This window comes from Brachionichthys hirsutus, chromosome 11 (genome assembly GCF_040956055.1).
Source record: "Brachionichthys hirsutus isolate HB-005 chromosome 11, CSIRO-AGI_Bhir_v1, whole genome shotgun sequence".
Taxonomy (NCBI): domain Eukaryota; kingdom Metazoa; phylum Chordata; class Actinopteri; order Lophiiformes; family Brachionichthyidae; genus Brachionichthys; species Brachionichthys hirsutus.
The window spans coordinates 9,581,548-9,609,515 of NC_090907.1; the positions used below are offsets into that span (position 1 = coordinate 9,581,548).

The 27,968-nt window shown below is 40.8% G+C and overlaps 1 protein-coding gene across 1 annotated transcript in view; it reads left to right on the forward strand.

The window, feature by feature from the left end:
- tenm4 (teneurin transmembrane protein 4) overlaps positions 1-27,968 on the forward strand; it is a 96,102-nt gene that overhangs the window by 37,850 nt on the left and 30,284 nt on the right. The window contains exons 10-20 of the mRNA XM_068745576.1: positions 3,543-3,644; positions 4,188-4,382; positions 5,863-6,063; positions 9,016-9,201; positions 13,622-13,768; positions 14,540-14,756; positions 19,635-19,754; positions 22,776-23,037; positions 24,303-24,570; positions 24,745-24,888; positions 27,528-27,777. Of these exons, the coding sequence (XP_068601677.1) occupies positions 3,543-3,644; positions 4,188-4,382; positions 5,863-6,063; positions 9,016-9,201; positions 13,622-13,768; positions 14,540-14,756; positions 19,635-19,754; positions 22,776-23,037; positions 24,303-24,570; positions 24,745-24,888; positions 27,528-27,777 (2,092 nt within the window). The remainder of the gene's footprint in view (positions 1-3,542; positions 3,645-4,187; positions 4,383-5,862; positions 6,064-9,015; positions 9,202-13,621; positions 13,769-14,539; positions 14,757-19,634; positions 19,755-22,775; positions 23,038-24,302; positions 24,571-24,744; positions 24,889-27,527; positions 27,778-27,968) is intronic.

Below are 27,968 nucleotides of genomic sequence, written 5' to 3' on the forward strand. Positions count from 1 at the left end.
ACAGTCTCTACTTGCAGCAGATTTTAATAGCTGATTTCAGTGCGGGTTAATCAAGGTGAAGTTTAATATTACAAAAATCAGGACATCGCTGCTATCCTGCCATGCCCCTGAGTAGGGCATTGAGAGATCATAATATTCTCATTACCCTGAGTGTCCTCCAAGCGAATCAGGGGTCCAACTTCTGAGAACCATTTGCATACAATTCAAAGTATCATTTTACCATCTTGCTCGTGCCATTTTTGATCATGACTTGTTCCAATTTCCATCTACTTTCCATATATCAAAGGAGGGAAGATTTTTTTTTTTTCTCCTTCGACTAACTCCGTTTGGCACACGACTATATTTCAAGCACACGCCCCCTCATTGTGGAGGGAATCTGATTTTATATGCTTCTTCTTTTGTGTTCTCCCTTAAGCGCCTTTGATTAGCGCTGCCGTATCAAGCAAGGTGTGAGAGGGCCCGAGGTGTCGACTTTCACAGGGATGGCAGCTGGCAGCGGTTCTCACATGCTCTTTAATTAAAAGCTCCTGGGCCAGAGTCCATCTGTGACACGAGCTGTGCCAGGCAGCAGATCGATGAGAAGCTGTCCTCAGCACCAATGTAACACTAAGTGGAGACAGGCAAGAGGTGCCCCCCTGTCTGTGCCAACAACAGCTGTAATTCAATACTTAATATGTGATATGACATGAATAAGGTCAGGGCAGCATATTTATTTTTCGCTTATTTCTTCTTGACAGGATGTACACGAGGGACACCTGTGGTTTGCATCGGAGTAAACGCAGCTAGTTAAGGTATTATGGGTAACAAATGGAAACTGGATTTGTTTGGATTGTGACCGGGTTAGTCAGATCTAGAATTCTGCTTCTGCCTGTTCATTATGTATCTGAGCTGATCTGCTCTCAGTACCTCAGGAGGAGGCACAGAGGCCTTTTCTAAAACGGGTCACTGGTTAAGTGCCCTTCAGCAGAAATTGAATCTCACCAACAGTCTGAATTGCACTGAGCAATGCAGGAATGGATTTAACCTTCAGATAGCGTGGCCCAGGAATATAAATATACGTAAACAATATCCAGAATAGTCCTGTCTCAAGTCAGTATTATTTATACTACACTAGTAATACAAATGTTTTTGGTGCCAATATACGAAGGATAAATGTGTTGCTGCGCTGTCAGAGGGACATCTCTTTGTTTTTTGTGTATATTAACATGAGGGTCTGTTTGGTGCACATAGTCGTGCCATAATGTATCTGGGGGGGTGGGGGGGTGGAGCAGTGCCATTTCTTTTTATCTGAGCTGCTCCTCATTACTTGGCTGTGGATCCATGGCAATCTAAAATGTGTCCTACTCAATGTTTTGTATCGCAGCCCTCTGGAGCATGAAGCCATTTGTTCCTGCTGCCTAGTGGCAGACATGCTAAACCAAGACGCAGCTCCCGGGACTGCAGAGCAAAGGAAAGCAAAGACCCATTACCTAATGCCTTTTTCTAAATCCTGCCTCGCTGTATAGCGGCGGCTCTCTGTACACGGCTGCCCATCATTCAGAGCAGCTGAGCACCTTCTGAGAGTGTGGCAAGGCACTGATTAAACCTGCCTATGACACGCTGCTCTGTCCTCACTCCAGAGACTTTCACAATAGTTAGCTCCCCTGATATGAAGGGTAATGAATTTCAATGAAGCTCTTCTTGAGTCTGTGATTTATGCGTTGGCCTATGTCAAGTGAGGAGCTAAAAGATATTCATGGCATCCCTTGCTGGCTCTCAGGAGAAACAGTCAATAGACGAGGAGAGTGCATCGTCTCTAAACTGTGTCAGCATTCAGACCCTTTACGATTACTCAATTAAATAAATACTATTTGAAGGCTTGCTGTTTGCCATAGCATACAATTAAACATAGCATAACCTTTATAGATAAGGGAAAGCCAGCCTTAACCAGAGTCACATCCATCCAGCTTGATTTGTCTCTAGATTGCAGTTTACTGTCGAATTCTACTGTCCTTTAATGGAAAATGACAAATTGCATCCTTGCATATTTATTTTCTCCTTATATATTTGAACTGTAAGGATTCCACTAGGAGCTGCCTGCATAATTGCATTATTTCTGGGAGATAGTTCTAATGACCATTGTCAAACTCACTAGCTGTGAGCCAAAAAGGCCAGGCCTCCAACTGTAGGCTAATCTTTCTTAAAGAATCCATCAAAATCTCAACAAAATTCCAATCCGCCTCGACCAGCCCAGAGAGCAGTTCCCACTGCATTCCCTCGCTAACCCAACATGGCAAAGGCTTGCAGTGCTGAAAACAGTGTTGTTCCTCAGCTCATCGACTGCCCCTCTCTCTTTTCTATGGATCTCTGGTCTGCCTCCCCCCCCTCCGTCTTGCATTGCACCCTCAGTGATGATTGACTCTCCAGAGTAAAGGGAAGCCGAATCCATGGCTCACATTTCTAGCCCATTGTGAGCACAAGAGATTCTTTGTTCAGTAAGTTTTGCCTCAGAGCATCTTCAGCCTGAAGTCAAAGGACAAGATTGACTTGCTTTTCAGCACTCTAAATCAGATTTGATTTAGAGACCATCATGTTTAGAATTCTGTCTCAGATATCTTTTTTTTTCTCTAATGAAAGGGAGTGTCAGATGATAGTAATATACATTATTGTCAATGTCTTTGATTTGCAGAGGAAATGATAGAGAAACGAGCAAAAACAACTGCCAGTTTGTTGTCAAACAAATAAGGATACAACCACACATGACTATGAACAAATTATATTATAAGTAAAATGGACTCGTATTAAAACAGTTGGCTCACAAAAGAACGCCCCCCTCCTGGCTCCAAAAAATCCCAAATAAAAATAAAAGTGTGAGACTTTTTTTTTCCAAGGTTTGCAATTTACTCTGAAGCTGGTCATTTTCGTTTAATTCAATTATATATTATGAACGCAAACACATAAGTTTATCCCCAAAATGTTTTCATTATTGTTCTATTCAGTTGTAACTATTTAGAAACTCTGCATATAATGACAATTTGGATGGTGGTGACAAAATTCAACATCATGTTCAAATGTGGGCAGCACGGTGACGCATCGGGTGGCGCTCTTACCTCACAGAAAGAAGGTCTTGGGTTCGATTCTACCTGGGGCCATTATCTCACCGTGTCTGTGTGGGTTCTCTCCGGGTTCTCCGGCTTTCTCCAACCACCAAAAACATGCACCTTAGTTGAACTGGTCACTAGGTAGGTATGAGTGTGAGCGTGAGTGGGTGTCTTTCCTTCTGTGTGGCCCCTCGATGAACTGGTGACTTGTCCGGGGTGCGCCCTGCCTCTCGCACATGTTCAGCTGGGACAGGCTCCGAGCGTAAGCCGTGACGTGGACTGAGATAAGCGGCTGAAGATGAGGCGATTCTGATTGCCTTGTCTTCTAGAAGATGAATCCAGAATGAATGTTCAAATGCTTTGTAGCTGTGTGCTGTTGCACAATATGACTGTAGCTTGTTAAATCCAATGCCGTTTTTCAAAGCATGTTACTCAGGAACGTACCTGATCGCTGTCTTGCAGATTCTATTGATGACTGTCCCAGTAACTGCTTTGGAAATGGTGACTGTGTTTCTGGAACGTGTCGCTGCTTTTTAGGATTCAAAGGACCTGACTGTGGGCGAGGTGAGTCACGGCCTCAGTTTTGATGTCTTCTTTGATTTTCGCCATTCAGATCCATTTAAAGATTGTGATTAAATCATTGACACTCTGTGAACAACACAGATACGTTTCAATTACTTTTTTATTGAAATGTAAGATCTACACAATTAAATTATGCAGTACTATTGTAAAAAATAATTGTATCTCTTTCTCTGTGTTTTATTTAGTTACATTTAATAAGGCTTGAGTAACATTAGTGACAGGAGAGTTTTATGTTGCATGGCTGGAATTAAATTTGTTCGTTAACAGAAGTCATTTTGACCAGATTAAAGTAACATAAAATCAAATTTTTGTAGTTTCTATATGTTGTCCTTATATGATGTGCATTGCCTTATGTTAATTAAGTGTTGACTTGTGTGTGTTGACAACTCAATACAATTAATGGTAAATTACAGTACCGGTACTTTCTACTGCATGTTGTGTGTTGGATTCAAGCTTTACTATTATTTGAAGTTGTGGTTGGAGAGGTCCATTCAAATCGGTGTATGTTGTCTGCTCTTTTCCAAGCTGCCTGTCCAGTGCTATGCAGTGGGAATGGTCAATACCTTAAAGGTCGTTGCATGTGTCACAGTGGCTGGAAGGGCTCTGAGTGTGATGTTCCCACCAACCAGTGCATTGACATCACATGCAGTAGCCGTGGAACCTGCATCGTGGGAACCTGTATCTGCAACCCAGGCTACAAAGGGGAAAACTGTGAAGAAGGTGATTGTCTTTAAAAAAAAGAAAAGAAAAAGAAACACATACGCATATAAAGTCCAACATAGCATTCCTGCTTTAGCTGCCATTTTAGTAAGTTAGTGCTTGACATTTTTAGAGAATTCTCATAATGGGAATGTATATTAGGTTGATATGGCTGCTATAATAGGCTACAGTGTTTGGTAGTAAAGGCAGGACACCCTCTATAATGAAGAGCCTTATAACCATAACACTTTGCACTAAACAGCCTAGGTGACTTTTGCTCTATTAATCATTGATATGCTGCATTATGCTAACCGCAACAGTCAATTTATTGTCTGAAATTCAGACATAAAGTCTTATGTTAATCCATTAGGAACTCCGCATTCATGATGCTGGATGAGGCTTGAGCAGATAAGGTTGAATGAGTCATTGTGCTTGTCAGCTCTTGAAGGCATCTCATTTCAAGATGAAAAATGGACCCTGAGAGTTTGATGAATGGGGGTTTGTGACATCCATAGGCCCCCATTCTATTTTGGGTATCCATAAGGAGTAGAGGGGGATGTGTACGAGGCCCATTTTACACTTTTACCTTTCTTCCATACGACCTTCAGTCACAATGATTAATTACCAGGAGAGACTTTCTTGTCAGTTAGCCTCTGATCTTTGTATGTTGTTCCCAAAGCCATCTGCTAAGAGGCGAGAGATCTTGTTTGTCTTACTATAGCAGCCTTTATATTCATTTATGTCATGGTAAAGGGGAGATGCCATGGAGTGGCCGGCTGCACTCTTTGGATAGACATGACTCCTCCTTGGCGCTCATTTCCCATCTGTGTGTGCCACATAGATAGTGTCTCCCGGACGCAATGTTCACATGCTTATAAAACTATTGTTTCTTTCCAAGTGAGGCATTCAATTAATACGAACATTCCAATTGACCTGATGCACACCGATCCAATGCATAAAAGGTTTGCAGTAGTGAGGAAATAGTGCATTTTTAAAACATACATAGACATCCTCTCTTGCATAGGAAGCACTGCTGAACCGGGCTTTTCCTTGCTGTACTCCTTTTTCTCCTATGCAATCTGTTAGTATTCGGTTTTGCATTTCAAATATTGAACTATTTCTCATTGTGGATTTCAATGCAGAAATGCATGCTTTTGTATAGGTGCCTTCCTTCTTCGGGAGGAATTGTAATTACGGTATGAGAAAGTGCCAGCAGGAGCGTGGGCAGTATGTGTAGTTTGGTGCCATAAGCCCTAGTGTGAAAACAGCCATTTCATTTGCTTGCTTGTAAATTGTGTTTCCCATTTTAGAAAATGTGAGATTCTTCATGTTATTTTCCTTCTGCACATCCTTTGGGGAAAAAAATGGTCTGCAAGCTGAGCTGGCACACTTGCAGTTGTCATTCTACTCAGGTTCTTAAATATAAATGGCAGGTTGTCTCTGAAAGAATCAATCAGCAGATGACTATTGTGTCTAAAACTGTGCTTTGGAACCCTTTTAGTGGATTGCCTGGACCCAACATGCTCAGGCCGAGGGGTATGTGTGCAGGGAGAGTGCCACTGTTTCCTGGGTTGGGGTGGGCCAGGATGTGAAAGCCCCAGGGCATCCTGCATGGATCAGTGTTCGGGACACGGAGCGTTCCTGGCGGACAGTGGAACCTGCAGCTGTGATCCCAACTGGACAGGCTATGACTGCTCCACAGGTGAGTTCTTTTGTCTCCAATGAGAGTGAACATTGACATAATTCATTTCTATGGCCCACTGCTGTTTATAGCTCCCGAAAAAAAGCAGATAATCTCAGAAAATATTAAATAAATTCAACCTTCAATAGTATTGAATGTAGGTTTTTTAGCAATTTCTCAAAATGGACAGCAAGAACATGTAAAAACATTGATGTCAGCAATGATATCCTTGCTTTTCTGTTGATTCCATAAAATATTTCCACGACTCCTCAAAGAGAAAACCATTTCCGATTTTGTCGAAGGAAATTGCTCACGTAAAAGCCTCAATTATTATGATTACCTGGAGGCAATCAAACTTTATTTTGAGCGAAATTTATTTTTTATTATGAATGGTCCAATCAACTGTCTGACAGCCACAGAAAAGAGGGAAACATTCATGGGAAGGATATTATGAGATGCATGATCCAACACAACCCAATTGTATTCCTTGAGTTCTCGCTGCACTCACATTAGCACAAGGATCCAAAGTGATGATAGCTAGTTATACTCAGGACAACTGTAGCCATTGTGTTAATGTCTTCTTTTGGGAATGTTTGCTCTTGATAGTCGAGAACAGGCTGAGCATAAGATACAGTTTTTACAGCTAGAATATATCTTCTTGAAGGTATAAGGATAATGATTTATCTACAGTTTAGATTGAGAATAAAAGGCTTTGTCATGTCATATTCCTTAAAGCAGAGAAGCTGTGACAGTAGCCTGCTTACAGAATGCTCTCTAAATTCAGTAATAGACTGTTAAAGAGGCATCAATAATAAGACGTTGATGCAGTGACGGCAGGTGTAAAAACAATCCGAAGTGTTCTTTTTACTGTCAAACAACATGAAGAATCTCTTACGAAACTATATTTGTGTTTTCATTGGTGTGGAAAAATTAAGTAATACTAACTAGATAAATGTTTCAACCAGTCCTTAATGCCTTGGTAACCATCATATAGACTCTGTTTTCTGTTTAGACATTAGACATCTGCAGTAAGCGTTTTAGTCCAGTCATCACTTGGATTCGTGCATTATTTTATATTCCAAGCAGACACGGCGACCTGTCGGGTAATCCCAGGGATTTTCAGGGAAATGGGCAGTTAGACTGAGTTTGCCTCGCAGAGAAAGTGCTCTGTAAATGATGATGAGTTGGCTCTTCATCCTCTTTTATCTTGTTCATTGTAGAGCTTTCTGTGGTCTAATACAACTCTAAGCTTGACAGTGGGGAAACACGGCTAGCGGTCTGGTGAGGAGAATAGATGGCAAGCTTTCAATATGTCGTTCAAGATTCTTTAATCCTCCCTCCCCAACACCTTCAATTCAGGAACTAATATTCTCTGTGTGGCTTTAGAACAGCAGAACCTGGCTATACACCACCGGCTGGAATACAAGCTGTATAACAACGCCTGAGGTTTTATGTGCTTTAATATGTGTTTCTATGTCATTTTTGCCAGTTTCCTATCCAGAGGAAAGTTTGTTTACACAGCCCTTTAGTCCAAATGGTAACAGCCATCATGGGGATGAGAGTATTTCTCACCGTGGACTCCTCAGGCCACAGATAATGAGAGTTTGTCTGCAGGGTGTAATTGCATCTTTATCATGTTGTCTTTTATTTTTTTCTGTGTTCCAAGTGGACAGTTGTCTCGCAGTCAGTTTGAAAGTCCGTTTTCTCTGACTGTTATTCAAATATCTGAAAAAGGAACTGGTGTGGTCAGTTTTTTTTTTTTGTAATGATATAGGCCAAGATATTTATTATTTTCCTTGTCACTTATTTAACTGTGGGAATATTGTTTATGAAACATTAAAGGAATTTCACCATGACATAAAGTACCGGTACATATAATGCGCATGAGCATGTCATGTTTTTTTTAAATCCTTTTTTGTTTGCTTCATCATGTATGTGTGTTTGTGACGTAATATGCTGAACCAATAGTCAAAAAAAAATTTAAGCATACAGTTATTAATGAAGCTGAAAATGTAATTGTATGCATTTGTGCAGTGAAAACATGATTCAAATGTAATTGTTAACAATGATAAAACAGCCACTGTACAAGAAGGGACTGACTTTTACTTCCAGTTTAATCTCTTGTGGTCATATTTGATTTGGGCTGTCTTTTATTTCATACTACAAAGGCCTTTTTTTATAACACAGTACTTAATGAAGAGGTTAACATTTCAGTCAGATTGACAATAAATCTGCCAGTGTTTAATTTCTTCGAGCTTTGGTCTTTCCATACTCCCCCTTGAGTTCATGAGCTATGGCTAATGCCCCTGGCCCCATTGCAGCCTGTTAGGGAGGCATTATATTTGCCACACAATAGCACCAGCCAACCTTTGCTTTATTGTGTGTGTCAAATTTCCTTCATTCCATGTATATATGCCTTCCTCTCCACATTTATATAGAATAAAAATAAGATCATCGCCCTATGCCCTGAATCATTCTGTGGAGCTTTACCTCCTCCTTGTAGCCAGCAGTAAAGCAAATATGTGAAGACAAAATCTCAATGAAATACGCCAGCATTTAGATTCTAACTCTTTGGTGGTGCTGATATTGTGTTTCCATGCATTACCGTACCTTCTTTGTGGCAGAAAAGAGGTGAATTTGTAAAAACAAAGATGCACGAAGAAGAATCCGTCTGCTAAGGCCACTGAAATCCATGCATTTTTGTTGTAATGAACTTATTAGATTTGTATTGTCAGAAAGGATTGCCCCATACGCAGGAATTTCTTTTCAACTGCCGCCAGACAAGGTAGTGGAGCGTGGCAGCCTTTCCTTGACAATAACTCTTGGATTTGTCTTTTCTTCACCCTTGTTGCCTTGTCCCATCACTGCCTCATCTTTCCTTTCTTTTCCACTTCCACCCCCTACGTTCCTCTCTGTCTTTCCCCCTCTCTCTCTCTCTTTTTTGTCCTTTTCTATGATCCCCGTCTCCCACAGAGATTTGTGCAGCGGACTGTGGTGGCCGTGGCATTTGTGTGTCGGGCAGCTGCCGCTGTCACGACGGCTGGATGGGCACTGGGTGTGACCAAAGGGCGTGTCACCCTCGCTGCAACGAACATGGCACTTGCAAGGACGGCAAATGTGAATGCAGTCCTGGTTGGAACGGAGAGCACTGCACTATTGGTATGATGGGGAATAGATCTTAGCCTTGTTTGGGGCCCCGGGTGCACATGTCTTTGTTTGGGGGGCTACAACGCAGGCAAAGGCCGTCCGATGCCTGCTTGTGTGAAGCACTAGGTGTAAGGGGAGATATGCACTTGGAGAGGAAAAAGCATGCTTAATTGAATTTGTGCAACTCAGTAAAGCATGAACAGGTTTACTCAAGGATCTGAGGCTTGCCTTCATGCATTTTAATGTGGGAATGTGCTAAGGTGTCCTTTCATTTTATTCATCCCTTTCGTCATCTTTTTTTCTTTATTCCCCTCCCATTTACGATTAATTTGAAACCCTGATTTGTGAGTCATTGTGAACAGGTCAATCACCACTATTAGCAGTTATTCTTCTGTAAACACTTGAAGACGATATGTTTTCAAGACTGCGACTTAATCAGAAGAGCTCAATGGAAAACCCTTTCTCACTCAAGTCCAGAAGTTATTTTCCTTGCATTACCGGAGTTAAGTCGTTAGGTTTTTGTGTAGTTAATTTAATTTGTCTTGCACACACAACAGTTAATATTTTTAAGGTCCTGAAGTGGCAACATTTTTTAGTCTTAAAGGGGTTAGTGAATACAGTGGCAACAACAACAAATACAACAAATATGTTTTCAGAAATAAGCACTTTGGGCTGTGTTTGCGTTATTTCTACTCTAATCAATGTCAAAAGGACAGAATCAAGATATATTTCCGTGATGGTGACACATTGGAAGTTTGACATTTTTATAGTTAAATTGTAAATTGAGCCCACTGAGACATGTGTTTGTCACATTTAGCTAATCTATATTTAATATTATGACTGTCATTTCAAACATCAAATAAGACCATACCAAAAAAAAAACTTGGAATATTGTAAGGTTAACAATTTATCATTTATTTATCTGATTTATTAGTAGAAAGTAATTGAATACATTTACTCAAGTAGTACTTCTACTAAAATATGAGTTTGATGTCAAGATGAATTGCTATTTCTCAGTCGACATTTATATGAATGAATACAGTTAGCAGTCAGCAGTATATATTTTTTCCTAGATTTTTAAATTGCTCAACAGAATAAATATTGAAACTAGCTCCATATCGACCAGCGTTGCCTTAGTACTATTTTACAAGTCAAATAATACATGTAAATGATCCAGCATTTCTCTTTTGCTCCTTCCTAATATCATTCTATGATCTAACCACTGAAGCATCAGAGTGTGGGAACACAAATCGCTTCCATCTCCACCACAGCATTTTAAGACAATTTTCCAACTGCCATATATTTGAGTCAATGGACAAGTTGAAAACACAAGTCTTATTGGTAAAAGCTACATTTGTTATTAAAATAGATGAAGATAATATTTCTAACAGGTTTTTTTATGCATATCTTGGCGCAGAGCTGCCTCCGTACAGAGCGTTGACTCAGTCTGTGAATATTTTATGTGTTGGCCTTACATTATTGATGGCCCTTTTATAAGTGCCATATTGAGATCCCCACTCCCTTGACAAGAATATTCCTCAGTGTCATCCATTAAGATGCCAAGGATCACAAATTAAATACATTTTCGACATTGAGAGCTCTGCCTTTGCCCCAACCCAAAGACAGTGGTGAACAAGATATCCAGTGGCCTCACCATTACCAACGCCTCGGCCAACCTCATTGTCTGTCGATGTGTTTGAAGGCTAAAAGCGCATTCTGTTGAACAATGACGCTGTGTGATGTTGCTTGAGAGAGTTGACATTGCAAACTTGTGTATCAATCATGATTTGAATTACTCCCCTGAGCTATTCTGCCAATCCCAGCAGCTGATAAACAGGGACAGATTGAAATGCTCTTTCTGAAAATATCACTTTTTAACATCTTTTTCTTTGTATCCCTGATTCTCTTTCTAAATGTTACACCCCTCCCACCCCTCAATGCTTTTCAGCCTCCATCCCTGTCCCTCCTGTTTGGACTGTTTTCGTTGTGTTGCTCGTAATGCATGACTGCACTTTTCCTTTAAAAAAAAACCAAACACTTTTGTCATGTAAACTAACACCATGCTTTGCTGTCTTGTCATGAAAATGGCACTGTTCAAACCTCCCTTATATGTCTTGTCTTTTATCTCCCAAGCTCACTATCTGGATAAGGTAGTGAAAGGTATGGCATCCCTCCTTCTCTTTTGCCCACCTCCCGTTGTAACTCCAGCGAGCATTAACAAATCACGCACGTAAACCACGCTCTTCCCCTACATAGCATATTCAAACACTATAACACCTCTTGTTACCCCAAATAACTCAAAAGATCCCCATTTTTCATCAACGTTTTTGTCATATTGTCACACAGTAATACCCACTTAGCACTTTCGCACCTGGCAAGTCCAATTGTGCTGCTTTCTTTAAATGTTTTGTATTCAGCCTTTCTTTATTAATTGAGTGATGTGGGGGAAAAGGGGCTCCATAACCTGTGCCATCCATTATGGATGAGTATGCAGCTGTGAACATGGCTTGATGGGTGCTGAGGCCGCATCCTCTCTAATTAAAAGAGTTCATGGTCTGGTTGGTGCAGGGCGAGCGGTGGGTGTAGGCTCTGCAGCAGCCCAGCCCCTCTGCCTCATCCTCTTTCACTCTTACAGTGTCCTTGGTAATGGACCACCTGGCATGACAGCGGCTGCCAGAGGAGTCTTTCGAACACTTTTAGCCTCATGTTTTGAGTTTATTCAGGCAGGCTTGGGCAGGGCTCAGCAGGGACTCCTCTCTGAAAAGGCTGTCAATTAAGTTGTGCCAGTTCCAACAGAGCGCGGATCTTTATTTATCTGGGTATTAAACATTTGAAGTTTACTAATCGTTTGTCTCCACTGGTTCAACCAGAATTTCTTGTGTCTGCAAAGCAGAGCATTCTCAAATGAAATTAGTCTCCAACATTGAGAATGAAAATAGAGATGAGATTAGAATAATTAGTTTGGGGTTTTTTTTGCTAATTTTAATGCTTTCAGAATGTATCATTATTATTTAAAAGGCTCTGTGGTGGTTGCTTCTTTCTTATTTTCCATTTAACAAAGAAAGATGTCCAAACATTTGACTAGTACTACCCATTCATGGTTTTTAAGGCTTCTACTCTATGTATGTATGTTTGTTATGATGGTTTGTTTACCCCGGCAACACATGTCACCATATTCTCCTTTGTCTGTATTGTAACCAAATTGCATTTGTACATAACTCAATACGTGATCAAAATCACATCTGTTCTTGGTGCTGCTTAAATATGTTGACTCTCTAAACAATTGCCCTATCTGCGTTAATTCCATATCACAGTGTCTTTTCCCCGACACCTATTTCTACCATTATTACATGTCTACCATTCACTGCACTCATCTTTTTTCTTTGTTTTTTTCTTTAATTGTCTTGCTATTATTCTCACTGTGTAATGCAGGAGCGTTGCGACTAGTTTAGTTGATAAAATGAGTCGCCTTAACATTCTCCCTATCACTGAATCTTACATACAGCAAACTGTGACAGACCTGTGTGCCTGATATTCTGAGATGTTACCATCTGACTCTGCCTGTGAAGGGATTGGAATCATAAGGTACCAGATAAATGCCAAACAGCCACAGAAAAATAAGCAAGCTAATCCTCTCATCTATGCCCTTATGGAGACCTATCCAGGAAGAAACAGGAATGTCTCGCGTGTCGTTCTGCTCTAGTCTGCTTTTTATGTCCCCTGAGGTCGCTTGCCAGTTAGTGCAAAGCAGTCCTCTCCTGCATAATGCTACAGCGCTCAGCCTCATCCACTTCCCACTATTTCGTTTGGTATTCTGCTTTTCCTGAAAACATAAACTTTACCTGACGGATACATATTTAGAAGTGACTGGAGAGAATGAATCAAAAAGGATGGGTAACAATAATACAGGCATTTTCCCCATGAATTAATGTGCCTTTGTTGCAGCTCATTCTCCTATAATGATGAGTGTGACAGTGATGCAGTGATGCCATCGTCATAATTCGTTCAAAAATCATATAAAAATGGATGCAATTATGTGCGGGAATGCCGATACACACACCGCTGCACACTCATTACCCAGCAGTATCTGCATAGATACAGGAGGCCAATATACTGCAGTAATGAGTGATTATCGATCCATTTTATCTTATTCTACTACAAGGGGATATTAGAAGCTTGATAATAGGTCTATCAAATAAATCAACTTCAGTTTAGGGTCATTATTTCCATCCTAACACATTTAATCTCTTAGACCCCCCCCACCCCACCCCACCCCATTGCTATCAAGCAGCTGTTAACACCATTAATGTTAACATTATTATTGTTAAAAACTGTTGATGCGATAACATTTACAGCATTTATTTGTTAAGCATTAAAGATGTTTTAGTCGATATGTTGTGCCAAACTCTGTCTTTGTCCTTTATTTGTACAGAGGGCTGTCCTGGTTTGTGCAATGGAAATGGTAGGTGCACTCTGGGTAACAATGGCTGGTTCTGTGTATGCCGGCTTGGCTGGAGGGGCACTGGGTGTGACACCTCAATGGAAACAGCCTGCAGTGATGTCAAGGACAATGATGGAGGTAAAATGAACAGGGACTCATCATATGACAGAATTAATCAACTTTGTACTTGAGAATGTACTAAAACTGCTTCATGCTTTCCAGGCTCAATGGTACCTCTTAAGTATGTTAGAATAATTCCCAGCCAATTGCCTGGACAACAGGTTTTCACATCTATATCTAGAGCAGAGTAGCTGGCCTGAGGCCTGGAGTATGCATTGGCCCCAAGAGAAGGTTCCTGGTCTGGCCTCGAACTAGCCTCAAGCAGATTTAGTCACTCACACAGAAGCCACCAGGGGCTGCACCACTCTTGAGGCCAAATGTAAGATGTGATTTATTTTCTTCCGGACCTCATTCTGGGCTTGGGCTGTGTGCTAGCGTCCCTGACTCATGCAGAGGTTGTTTGTCTCTGTGCAAAGACCACCGTACTCTCACTGGCAACGATGGGATGCTACTGGGGATTTGACTGACTCCTGACAGCAGAGTTTATTTTTATCACCCATCTGGCCAGATAGGCCCTGCAAATGAAGGGTAGGGCGTCCAGTGACCCACTTCAGCAAACTAAAGTGCATTGCGCAGCTGCCTGGTCTGTCTTGTTCTATTTCATTTAAATTACAGCTAGAGAACCACAAGCACAGCTAGTGGCGTTGAAATGCTCTCCAAGATAAGGCTCATGTGTTAAAATAACAGCCTTTGACTAAAATAAAATATATAACTATAGTTTCTTTGCCAGGTGCCTGTCCAGGCTTTTGTTTAATGAGGGGGTGCATGTGACTTGCTTGATATTGTCAGATGGCCTGGTGGACTGCATGGATCCAGACTGCTGTCTGCAGGCAACCTGTCACACCACCCCCCTGTGTGTGGGCTCGCCGGACCCCCTGGACATCATCGAGGAGACGCAGATGTCTTCTGCACAGAGCAACCTGCAGACTTTCTATGACCGGGTGCACTTCTTGGTGGGCAGGGACAGCACCCACGTCATTCCTGGTGCCAACCCCTTTGATGGAAAGTGAGTCACTTGTGCACTACTCCCAGCACACACAACCCGATTCAGCGTTCTGTAACAAAGAGCTATTATTCTCCTGGGAATGAATTTCTGACAGTGTTGAATTGAATTCTCTTTTTTTCCTGCATCATCATATTGTTCATATTTCGGTTATATTGAGAGATCAGATGCTTCCAGCTGAATCAGTTAAATTGGCAATTTTCCGATCTAATGTGTTTGACATTTTTGTATACAAATGTGCTGCGCCGCTCATTTTCCATTGAATTTAACAATGATCTAGACTGCATTTTAATGTTGACATTTTCAGCTGAAAGGACAAATCATTCAGTGTCTTTCTTTTTCGCCCCGTTATTATTGTAGGTCAGTGCAATTACACAGCTGTGGTTTTTACACTGACAGATCTTGGCACATGCAAAAATATCTTATTTTTTTGAACCCAGACCAAAATGTGTGTGTGATGGAGTGAAAAGAGGCTGAAATGGGAAAGAACTGATGGTGCCCATATCTAGACAGATGATAGACAGATGATGATGGATAGACACAGAATGTGGCAACAAGCGAAGAGCGATCCCCGGCATGGAAAGCATCTCATATTCATATATTGTGATTACCTGTACTGTAATCCATCTGAGGCTCACTCCCAGAGGCACACCTCATGACACCGCGGCCATAGAATATGAGCAGGTTTCATGTGAGACAGGATGACTGTTAGAGTCCCAAAAGACTCCACTGCCTCTCATTTCCTTTGTCTCCTTCTCTTTTCATCTTTAATCGTTTGTCAGAGCTTGTTGGATTATCTGCATCCCGCTTGGCTTGTGGATCTTCTTGCGTTGCTTCTTTGCAACGAACAAACAGCAGTCAAAAAAATAAAAAATCATTGATCGAACATTTGTCTTTGGGAATAAAATGGTGTAGAAATCAACAAACCAATTCAATAAAATGCATTTTTAACTTTAGAATGTCAACTTCTGCGGGACATTAGTCATCATTGGGTTTGTAGTTGGACTAAAAATGTGAATCAGTGTCAAATCAATCAGAAAACACAATCTCTACCTGTTCTTGACTGTTTTGCGGGAGTGCCAGTCAATACGTGAGAAAAGCACTTGTCATTGACATTTTCACTGTCTTCGAGAACCACTTAACATTTTGCAGTTCATCATCGGACAGAGAAAAAAGAGTAGGGGGCTGAGTAATATTCGTGTCTCTCTCACAAGAAGATGCAGTCATAAATAAGTAAAATCAAGAATCCAGAGATGAGCTGCGAGATTGGAGGCCTTGACACCTAAAAATATCAGTGGTAATCTATTATTCATGCTTGGGATTCATTCCCCGCCCACAGACAGATATAAGTAGTTATGACAGGGGGCTCTGGGCTTTAGATGAGCCTTACAGCCGCAGTTTCAGCAGCCTTCTGATATTCTTGCCCCGGTCACTTGATCACGTCTTTATTGATTTATTAACCACTTCCTCATGCTGGTAGACATGTTGGACTGCTATTTCTGATGTTTGCCACCACAAAAACCTCCAGACGTGCCACTGAATAAAGCATCTGCCACTGCATAACTCTCCACCGTGACACGTAATGCAAGAGGCTGCCAAGGCCCTGCAGTGAATGCTGAATAGAGCATGAAGTAGGAAACAATTGAGCACAAAGATTGAGGACCACCATTCACCGCATTTACACATTAGCCTGCTTTATTATTGTATTTAACTCTTTGATTAGCATTAGGCCATTACGTCAAAATCCGATCATTTTCATTGTAGGGTTTGAAGAGCAAAACAATAAATATCCGCATCCTTTTTTTTTTTACACTCTTCAGTGTGCTTGTTAGCCTATAAGCAGGTAAACAGGAGATTATATTTGCTTAGTTTACCATGTAATCAAGAAAAATTCATCTGCACCCTTCCTTCCAAAGAATCAGTTCTCTTGAAACTTAGTCTGCTCTGGCGTCAGTAGGCGACAAGTTTGGCCAACAAATCATAAAACTGCCATATCTACTGCTGATTTTTTTTTACATTTAAAATGCTTTTAGTGGCTTGTAATAACATATCTTATATTAATACCATACCTCATTTTTCTCCAAAAAAATATGTAACAAGTTTGCTCACTCGAAAAACCAACAATCAGAAAAGTAATTCTCTCAGTTTTGTTAGTTGGTTTTACAAACACAGGCTATGGTGTTATTACCCAAAGTGCACTGGACTCTGCACGGCAGGGGCATCCTCATCCCTGAGCCAAACTTGTCTGACTGCATACCGGAATGGGACTGGATGTTACAATCCTTTTTAGGGAGGTTTTAGGGAGGTTGGTGATATGAAGTCCTTTGTGACTTTGCGTATCCTCTTGGACTAGTCAGATCTCGCATGGAGAGGCCGTTCCTGCAGCAAATGCTTCATATGCTTCCTTTGCGGCTCTGCTGTATTTGACAGCAAGGAATCATCGCCACATGTGGCTCGCAGAGGAAAGAAAGTGATAGAAAAAGTGTGTCATTGTCTCTTCAAACAAGACTCTAACATAAACTCTTGGCATGAATGATTTATCGCAGACGGCAAGGCCAGCGCTGGGTTAACTGTAGGAGTAATTCTATGTCAACGCATCCCAATGATTCTTAGGGTAGGGCCCAAGGATTCAGAGCAGTATATTCTTGCTTGTTTACAGTGCAGCGGTGGACAGCCAAGGTCTTCTGAAGGGGACCTGGCCTAATTAACATAAAACTGGGTTCCAAGGGACGAGGGTATCATGGGGTGAATGATCTTGCCTCTGGTAAGGACATTTTGAGGGAAGCCGCGAACACACAAGTGTTAATTGTTTCCAGTCCATGACAGTTTTTAAGACCCAAATGTATTCAAAATAGCTATGGTCTAATGAGGAAGTGGCAGTAAGGCATTTGTTGCAGGCATTGTTAGGGATTTCTTGCAAATGTGTACAGAAACAATGGCCTACCAAGACTCGGGCCCTGACAAGACAAGAGCAGCACTCAGCAGCAGAGACATAGCAGAGTGATACCTCCACTTCTCAGTCCAGTAATATTAGGGCGGGAATTTGGATGACTTCCCATTGATTGGTAGGGACTGATGATCAGATCTAATTTATGCTCCTTGTGGAGACCTGTCAATTTGGAAATCTATTGGGGTCCTGCTAACCAGCCAAGCAAGTCTTGCAATCTGTAGCCCTATTGTTTCTCTCTCTTGTGTTCTGTAATAGAAAAGATAAGTCATCCTCTTTTAATTAGTGGAAAAGCAAAGCAAATCAAAGCTTTCTTATCTCATTATCCTTCCGTTCTGACTCGAGGCACCCTCAAAAACACCTCGGGAGGTGCAAGTCAGTACATTTTCTGAATGTTCAGTGCTATTGTGTTCAGTAATCCATTTTGATAACATTCATATTTCCTGTATGTTTTTGAACTTTACTGTTCATCAAACTGTGCTCTATTTACACGTGCAGTCTTGCAAAAATTTATTTGACCTACTCCTGGTTTCATTTTTTGCACGTAGTTCAAACTAAACTGTGTCAGAACTTTAGATACAAAAAACATGCGGGGGAAAAACAAAGCAAAATGTAACTTTAACATTATAAATGTATTTGAGAAGAAAGCAAAAAAGGTTATCCGATACTTAAATCACCAATGTTAGAAACTTCATCCCCTATACATTTAATACATTAGATGAAATTAAAATATATGTTCATTGTGTTAATAGCTACCTGTGTCACTTTTAGCAGCAATATTGGAAACCATTTGCTTCTGATGACTGGAGATGAAGCTCTGACATTGCATCTGTTGAATATTTGCCCACTCTTCTGTGCAGAAATGCTTTTTATGCAACCACATTGTGTTCATGCTCATATTTGTAAGCATAAGATGAACTTTTCAGGTTTACGCTGTGAGAGATTTAGGACCAGACATTGACCAGGCCAGTCCAATTTTACTCCTTTTGTTCCATTTACCTGGACTTAATTTTATGCTTGGGATTATTGTTTTGCTTGCATGACCCAATATAATTTGATCTTCAACTCAAACTGATGACCTGACATTCGTTTTTCCAATGTTTTGTTAGAGAACGCAATTTATGTTTCTCTCAATTATAGCAAGTCCTTTTGGCCCTGAAGCAGTAAAGCATCTCCATGACAAAATGTTTGTTGCGTTGTTCTATGGAATGCTGTGTTTGGGTTATGCCTGCATGTAGCCAGACCACGGTTTTCCAAACTGTTCAGCATTTGACTCACTGGTCCGTAGAGTATCCTCCCAAAAGCTCTGTCAATGTGTCTTTTATCAAAATTCAAGTGGATCCTTCTTGTTTCTAATCAATGCTTTTCACCTAGCCGAGCTCCAAGAGTTGGAATTTTTGTAGTGTCCTTTGATTATTGAAGCATTGAATGCCGGCCTTTATAGAGGTTAGGGAGGTATGCAGTTGCAGGTGTATGTGCTTGGAACCTTTCTGACTTCCTGTACCTCAACCAAAATACCTACCTGCAGGATTTTTGGAAGCTCATACATTTAGATTAATAAGCCAATGTCTCGCACTGTAGATGTGGGACATTCCAGAGGCTTAGACATAGCTTGAGTTAGTTGTTTTTTGTTTTTGTTTGCTTTTTTATCCTTTCCAGGCTGATTTAAGTCACATTTGTACTCATGACATCTGGAGCTGATGCTCCTGGTAATTTTGTTTGAAGATTTGGCTCAGTTTAGTATGAGATACACACAAGAATAGAATAAATCAGGAACGGATCAAAGTATGTTTTGCGACACTGCAGGATTATTGTATTTAATTTGAATTTGTACTTGTTTCCCATTTATCATGTTTTGTCGTAACTTACCTTTAGAGAAAGTTTGGTCACAAAGTGTTTTGACACTGTGATTCTGCTTTTTCCCTCTGGTCCAGACATGCTTGTGTCATTCGTGGACAAGTAGTGACCTCTGATGCAACGCCACTGGTTGGAGTCAACATTAGTTTCATCAACAACCCATCTTATGGTTACACAATTACCCGGCAGGATGGAAGGTAAGGAATCTAGATGCTGTTGACTCTTACAAAAATATGCAGATCGTTATAGTACTGTTAGTTAATGTTTATGTAGCTGTGCTGAATTGTAACGATGAGTAGGGAAAGGAAGAAGAAGAAAAAAACTGTTGCCACTGCAAACTGTGTCACCATTGATCTGCTCGCTGCTTTTATTGGTCCAATTTTGGAGTTTCCGGCTCACTTCCCAGATAAATCAAACAAAGTGCTCCTGGTCTACTGCTAAGTTACGCTTCAGTAGCCGCAGGGATGGGAAAGAATAAAATATGCCAATTCAAACCACTGGGACGAGGAAACAGTTCAGATGGACATTCATTATTTCACTGTATACGATTTTAAGTTTAATTTTAGGCAACACACCTTTTGTTTTGCATTTCTATCCTCTTTACATTTTGTCATGAATTTAATTTAGACATATATTTCCTAACTTAGGTATAACTAGTCTTGTGTTTGTTTTAATATGTGCGCTTGATTTAATAAACCTTAATGCAGTGTTTGATGTGGATCCGACCACTTCTTAATCTGACTATATATATATATACACAGGAAATATTGTCAGTCACTTCTTGTTCTTGCATTGTGGTAATGAGAAATCCATACAACAATTTCAGAATGAAAAAAAGATATATTTTCTCAGAGCAAAAAAAATAAAAGTCTGATATTTAGGCTGATATTGTCTCTGTATAACTACATTTTCATGTTCTTTACTATTATATCACACACATACCATATGCAGTCACAACTTCCCAATTTCCCTGTGCATCTCATCACAGCGTGAATTGCTGTTTGCCTTCCAAGCCCCACTTCCCCCTGACACTTGAATCTGTCACTGATACTCTAAAGGCCCACATGTTTTGCTGCTGGGTTGATTTTGATCTTTTATGTTTCTCCTCATTGCTTTCATCTTCTTTTCAATCCACTCATCTTTCTTGTTTGATAAAAATCTCCCATCTCAACCTCATCATCGTCACCTTCCACACATATTTCATTGACCCCCCCTCCCTTCTACCTATCCTTCCTCCATTCTCCCACAGTCACACACTACTCTTTCGCTTGATTCCTGCAGTTTCCTTGAGCCCAGGTCCAAAGCAAGACTTTTCATCACCACTATTTTTTTTTCTCCAATTTGTGCATGTTCCATTTTTCTCCTATAGAACTTAGTTTTTTTCATGCACAAGACTCTATACTTTTTTCTCACTTCCAGCATATGTGTAAACACTACTCCATCTCCCAGGTTCCCCTGTAAACATGCCCAGGCTCCTGCAGCTCTTCTGCAATCACTGTAAACTCGCTCAGTGCAGCGTGAAATCAGAAATGCACCTGTTCGACCACATAGAAATGGAAAAGCTGTCTCAACTCATTTTTTGTGATGTGTTCTTTATTATCCAAGGACTTAGTTTTATAAATTACCTTCTCCACTATTTTGAAAAGTTTTCTGAGTTAAATAAAAGAGGTTTAGTTAGTTAGTTTAAGCTGTGTAGCCATTTTTTGACTGGCTGAGAAATGAGACAGTAGTTCCCATATCTACTTTTATAAATAATGTACAATTAGTTGTGTGCAAGATCTAATGGAGCTGTGAAGAGGTTAAGAAATAAAATAAAAGTGTTTGTGTGTATATTATTGTTATTTATGTTATATGTTTATACATTTATTGTTGTTATTTTAGCTGCAATAGACAGTCACTCTGATGAAATGTAATTCTAACATCACGTAGGTCCATTTCGTTACTATTTTACATTGACTTGGAAGCAATATTGTAATTTTAAGAGATTATTGACAGAGTTAACACGTTCAGCTCCATGCATTTATTGTGGCCATACACAAGCAAGGCTGCTGTAGGTAGCTTAATATCTTTTGTCACATGGCTTGAAGCTGTTGTCATGAGTAATATCAACCAATGCATCACTTCATTGATCGGCCTTGCTGCACATGAGTATCTGTCCAGAAGTGTTTTGAGTGTGCAGAGCTTGAGCCTCTGAGGGTGCCATGCAGACTCATTCAAGCAAGTGTATCTATCCTAATTGATCGCAGCAGCACCAGGGTACCACTATCACATCCCTTATTCACTCTGTGGCCTCAGTACTGAGGGACCGAATCTCTCTACTAAAACCCAGCCGAGGGCAAAAACAAAGCCTTCTTTATCACCACGTCATGTTAGATTGAGCAGATTCTTTATATAGCGGCTTAAACCAAGAGGTCAGAGGTCACTATCTGGACCTTCCTTTTTTACCTGTAATTTTGAACGGTTGCCATGTGAGGATAAAACTTTGTGCCAGGGGCTTGTTTGTGACCGTGCGCTAATTGGCTCTTACAGAGAAGTGGCAAAAGCAACAATGATCCAGTGCAGGATAAGACGTACTGTTGTCGCCATGCAGCAGTTGGCGCTTATGAAATGCAGTATTTTTTCTTGAGATTCTCTAAGGTCATGCCAGAGGCAGAGGCCGTTAAATGCAGCAGTGGATGAGATTATATTGCAAGGCTTTTAGAGTGATGTTAGAATGGACAGTCTTCATCTAAGGGATCAATAGAGAAGCAGCAGCTGCCTCCATCCTGCAGCACACATCTCTCTTTCACACATATAAATGTAAGCACAGAGGCAGTGCATTATATGGGGGGGGGGGAGAAGCTGGCCTAAATAAAAAGCCTGCATCTTCTATTTTGTATTCTTAATGTAAAGTACACATTAGTACCCAATGATTGTGATGTATTCATCTTATTGCATTTGCTGTCTTTGTGTGTCCTAAAGATAAGTATTATCCTTTCTTGACGGCTCTCATTTATTAACACGTGATTTTAATACTGTTTGATCTGCTTTAATAACACTTCATTAGAAAATAGACACAATATTCAGAGAAAACTGTGGCGTGGTTTAATCATCTGTATATAACAGATTACATGCTTTGCTAATGGGGATTTTAACAGTATTTCTTGGAAAAAAATATATAAATAATCTTCACTGTGCATACCATTCATTCTCTTGCATTGTGCACATCTGTGTTCCAGTTTTGACTTGGTGACCAATGGGGGAATCGCTATAGCCCTGCACTTTGAGCGTGCTCCATTCATCACTCAGGAGCACACTCTGTGGTTACCATGGGGACGCTTCTTTGTCATGGACACCATCATCATGCGGCATGAGGAGAATGACATCCCGAGCTGTGACCTCGGCAGCTTCACCAGGCCCAGCCCGGTGGTGTCCCCGGCCCCTCTCACTGCATTTGCTGGCTCTTGCTCTGAAAGGCGGACCATCGTGCCTGAAATACAGGTGACCAATCCGCATCCCCTCGCCGGACCTGCAGGTCGTGATCCACATGGGTCTTTCCTCCAAATGATTCATGCCACACAAATGTTAGTTGTTCATGACAACACTGTGTTTTTGACGTGGGTTCATTTGTGATGTACATTGCCGTGTCTCACTGCAGAGTAATGATGATTGCATTGCACACAACTGCCTGCCCAGACGTTTTTTAATTTCTCCTGGGCTGTTGTTGCCTAGGTTAAGCACACACTGGAAAAGGATTTGCTTTTGCACTTCACGACTGCATCTGTTTCATTCATATACGTATTTCTAGTTGGTGGAGGCACTTCCAAGGGCTTGTGGATGCAGTTGAACGTGTGTTGCTGCTGTATGTTTGCACCCTTCTCTAATTGAATTTAGGATTTAGTGCTTTCTGTTTCTAGTAGTTGAGTTGTCACAGTACATTACAGGGACTTCATCCAGTTTACTCTTAAGCTCATCAAAGGGAACACTGATACATTAACAAGACATACTGCAGGTATATTGTTTTACTGTATTTTAAGTATTTTAAAGAAAGCACATTGTAATGAAAGTGACATACCGTAGGAAGCGAATACCAGTTGAAACTCGTAACAGTTGTTTTAATTGTTTCATTACGTCTTGTTCTGTGGAGCATGATGATTATAGAAGAGCCAATTAGAACAGAGAAGAGCTGATCATTCGCACTGTTGATGTCGCCCCTTGTTCCTAAATGTGAACGGCTTATAACGTCTGAGTCGCTGTTGAGCGGCTCACAGGTTGCAGGTCTGTACCAAGGCAGTGGGGTATTCTCATCCGCGATCTACTTTTATTATTCCATATATTATCTGACTGCACAAGCCAGCAGCCCAAGGGCACGCCTTTGATGCCATCGTCATATGGATTTCTGGGAAAAGTACTGTCCCAATGAAGAACTTTGCCATTATCAAATCAATTATGAAATATACTCACTGGAATACACAATAAACCTAAGCTTTCATTGGATTGCCTGAAACACAAGAAATGTCCTCTAGTTGATGTTTCTAATCTTACCATGGGTTCTTGTAATTTTTCGAGGCAAGTCTTCAAAAATGCATCACAAAGGTTTTGGTGGCTATTGAGGAATGACAGATTATTAATCTGCAGGAAATAAAGACATGCAGGGGCGGAGAACAAAACTATCGTACTTTTCATGTCCTTCCCGTTTGCTTCAGAATTTATGCTTGCTTTCTGTGACTGATAAGATTTGTTTTTTGGCCTTTTTTCGTCCATAGTCTCTTCAGGAAGAAGTATCTATACCAGGGACCGATATGAAACTCAGCTACTTAAGCAGCAGGACACCAGGTTACAGGTCTATACTGAGGGTGACCCTCACACACGCCACAATCCCGTTCAACCTGATGAAGGTTCACCTCATGGTGGCTGTGGAAGGCCGGTTGTTCAGAAAGTGGTTTCCTGCTGCCCCCAACATCTTGTATGATTTTGTGTGGGACAAAGCTGACGTCTACAGTCAAAAGGTCTATGGCCTGTCTGAAGCTTTTGGTAAGTGGTTAGATTAAAAAGTATTTATTTTATTTTTTTGTATATAATATGTTAGTGTAGACTCGGATTCATCCAGGTCATGGTAATCTATAACATCCAGATGAGCACATTCTTTTGTCTCATTTTACTCTAATTGTACTTTCATATATATGTATATTTTGCCTCTTTCCTCAGTATCTGTGGGGTTTGAATATGAGTCATGTCCCGACCTTATTCTATGGGAGAAGAGGACTGCTGTGCTACAGGGCTATGAAACCACTGCTTCCAAACTGGGAGGATGGACTGTAGACAAGCACCATGCTTTAAATATTCAGAGTGGTAAGTCGATTTTAAGGTCATATTCTATACAGAAAAATATTAATTTTAAGAGACTCCTAATTTTTGACTTGTTTTAACTTATCTCTGTAAGTTAAACGCTGTAGGAGACGTTGCACCAGTAGGAATTTTTACTCATGGCACAAAAGACATTACAGAGTATCACCGTGGTAAAATTAATACTGTACTAAGAAATATAAAGACAATTACTTTTATTTGCAATAGAAACAATTGTTCTCATTAATTAGCAGCTAGATAGAACAGATTATATTATTTCCATGTTGCCGTAATCTTACGATTACCAGGAAAATCATACTGAAAGGCAGGAGGGTAGGGATGAAAGATGAGCCACTTTGGACAATGCCTGTCAGTATGTAGGAATGTTAGGCTATTTGTGTCTGGTAGCAATAATCAGAGATAAGACATACTTAACTGAAAAATGCCAAGCAAAATGGTGCTTTAATCTGTCACCTTAAACCTGTTGGGATTTAGTGTATGCCCCAGAGGGATGAGAGTGCTGCTGCTGGTGCCCTCACCTTCCTCACCTCCCTCACTGTGCAGTTTTTGGAACGGCTTTCCTCTAGCACCTCCATGTCTTGTTCATGCCCAGCATTTTTAAAATCATCCTTAATTTAATCGCTGTCAGTCTTGCTACTCCCAGCAGCAGCAGCATCCCCCCTAGATTAAATCACGTCCTAAGGAGTGGATGCTTGAATGATCATTTCTGATAGACCAAATATTGTGCTGCTCAAAAATCCCAGGTCTCCAAGTGCTATCAGAAGCAGAAACAACAACCTCAGACATGCAGATGCTGAATTTCAAATATGATTACATTAATTTGGAAGCAGAAAGCTTGTGAAGGCTTTGACTTGCATGTACAGTATGAATATTTTCCCAGAGGAAGTTGACTCTTAATTGAAGCATTACTTTAATGTGCATGTTGCCTGCATCAAATGACTCCATTTCTGGTCATGTATAGCTCAGATGAAGGTAGAATGCAAGCACCATTGAGGTCAACTCATGAGGTCATTGGATCCATGAACTAAAACCAACATGAAGTCAGACATTAACTGCTAATCAGGTGTATGTTGTCATCATTTTGAGACATTTTTCTTGAAGTAAGTCCTTTAACAACTTGCACTCGAGCCACTGAACATTTCATCAGTAAAATATCAACAATGTAATGATGAAAAATGTTCAAATGTTCTCATTGCACTTGAAAGATGTGTTCATATGGGCACATCAAGTTTGGATAATTGGATCAATTGAGCAAGTGAGCGGCGTCTTGTTTGCAAATGTTCCTGCTCCGATATGTTCTACTTAGTCCCTACATTGTTGTGAATCTGTGCCTGTGTTTTTAACCTCTAGCATCGGTTCCTTTCGCAAACATGAGCAAGCTGAACAATTTTCATGCCTTCAATTTTCATGCCTTCATTTTGCATAATACAGACATTTCATGCCTTCATTTTGCATAATACAGACATTGAATGAATCAATGTCCAGCTGGTGATTGAAATCACCAGCTGGTGATTTCAATGTTACAACTATGTTACAACTATTGGAAGCACGTCTTATTTTTGTTGTATAGTAACTAAGTAAATAAATGTAGTAAATATAATTTTCCCTTAAAAAGGCTTTTTTTTGTGCATCATCTCAGATGAGAGGATTTTTAGTGAATTCATGATGAAATTAAAAGTATACTCATACCCATTGATCTTTTCCACATTTTGTCGCATCAATATATTTTATTGGACTTTTACGTGAAAGATCAACACAAAGTGGCACACAGTGGTGAAGTAAAATAAAAATAATTTAATCATGTATAATTTTCTTTAGTGGTGCAGTGGTAGGCGCTGTTGCCTCACAGCATAGAGTTTGCGGGTTCGAATCCGACTTGTGGCCTTTCTGTGAGGAGTTTGCATGTTCTCCCCGTTTCTGCATGGGTTCTCTCCGGGTTCTCCGACTTCCTCCCACCACCAAAAACATGCAGCCTAGGTGGATTAGTTATTGCCCGTAGGTGTGAGTGTGTGTGTGGCTGATTGTCTGTCTCTGTGTTGCCCTGCGATGAACTGGTGGCTTGTCCAGAGTGTACCCCGCCTCTCGCCCATTGACTGCTGAGATTGGCTCCAGCTTGGCCCGCGACCCGTTAACGGACAAAGCGGTTGGAAAATGAATACTTTTCTTTATACTTGAAAATGTGTTGGTCTTTCAAATACATTTCCAATAAAATAAATATTTATGTTTGTGGTCGTAACGTGCCAAATTTGGAAAAGTTCAAGGGGTATGAATACTTTTGCAAGCCACTGTATATTCGTTATTTGGCTGCCACAAATAGCAAGAAATTCATCTTGGGAGAACCTGGCGTGGATGCATTTCATATCACATTAGAAAACAGTCTTGTTGTCAGCGATAATTAGAGCTTCTGATTTTACTGCCTGTTGTTTGAGGCCACATCTGGTCACAAATACTGTTCATAGACACCCGTTAACCTTCGGCCATACCTATTGGCACTATCTCCTGTAAAATACGACTATTTGCATTTTCCCTTGCATATAATTTTGGAAAAATAGAGCCCTGTTTTCAAACTGCTCAAACTAAACAGGTTGCAGGTGTTACCTGTTTGTTTTCTGTGCCCACTTCAGGTATTCTTCATATGGGCAATGGGGAGAACATTTTCATTTCCCAGCAGCCTCCAGTAATCGGCAGTGTGATGGGGAACGGGCGCAGACGCAGCATCTCCTGCCCCAGCTGTAATGGCCTTGCTGACGGAAACAAGCTGCTGGCTCCTGTGGCTCTGGCCTGTGGCTCAGATGGAAGTCTATACGTGGGCGACTTCAACTACGTGAGGAGGATTTTCACCACAGGGAATGTCACCAGCGTCCTGGAGCTGAGGTAATGGAGGAGTAGTCTACAAGCATTCGCTCAGGAGCATGTCCTCAGATGGTCTTACACACAGATCATAAACTGCTGAGGTCAATTGAGAAACAGAAATGCCCTTAAGGCCCTGGATTGATAGTTTTGCCTCTCATCCACCTGTATCAGCTGGCGTTTTGGCCCTGATATGGACTGAAGAGATTGTAATG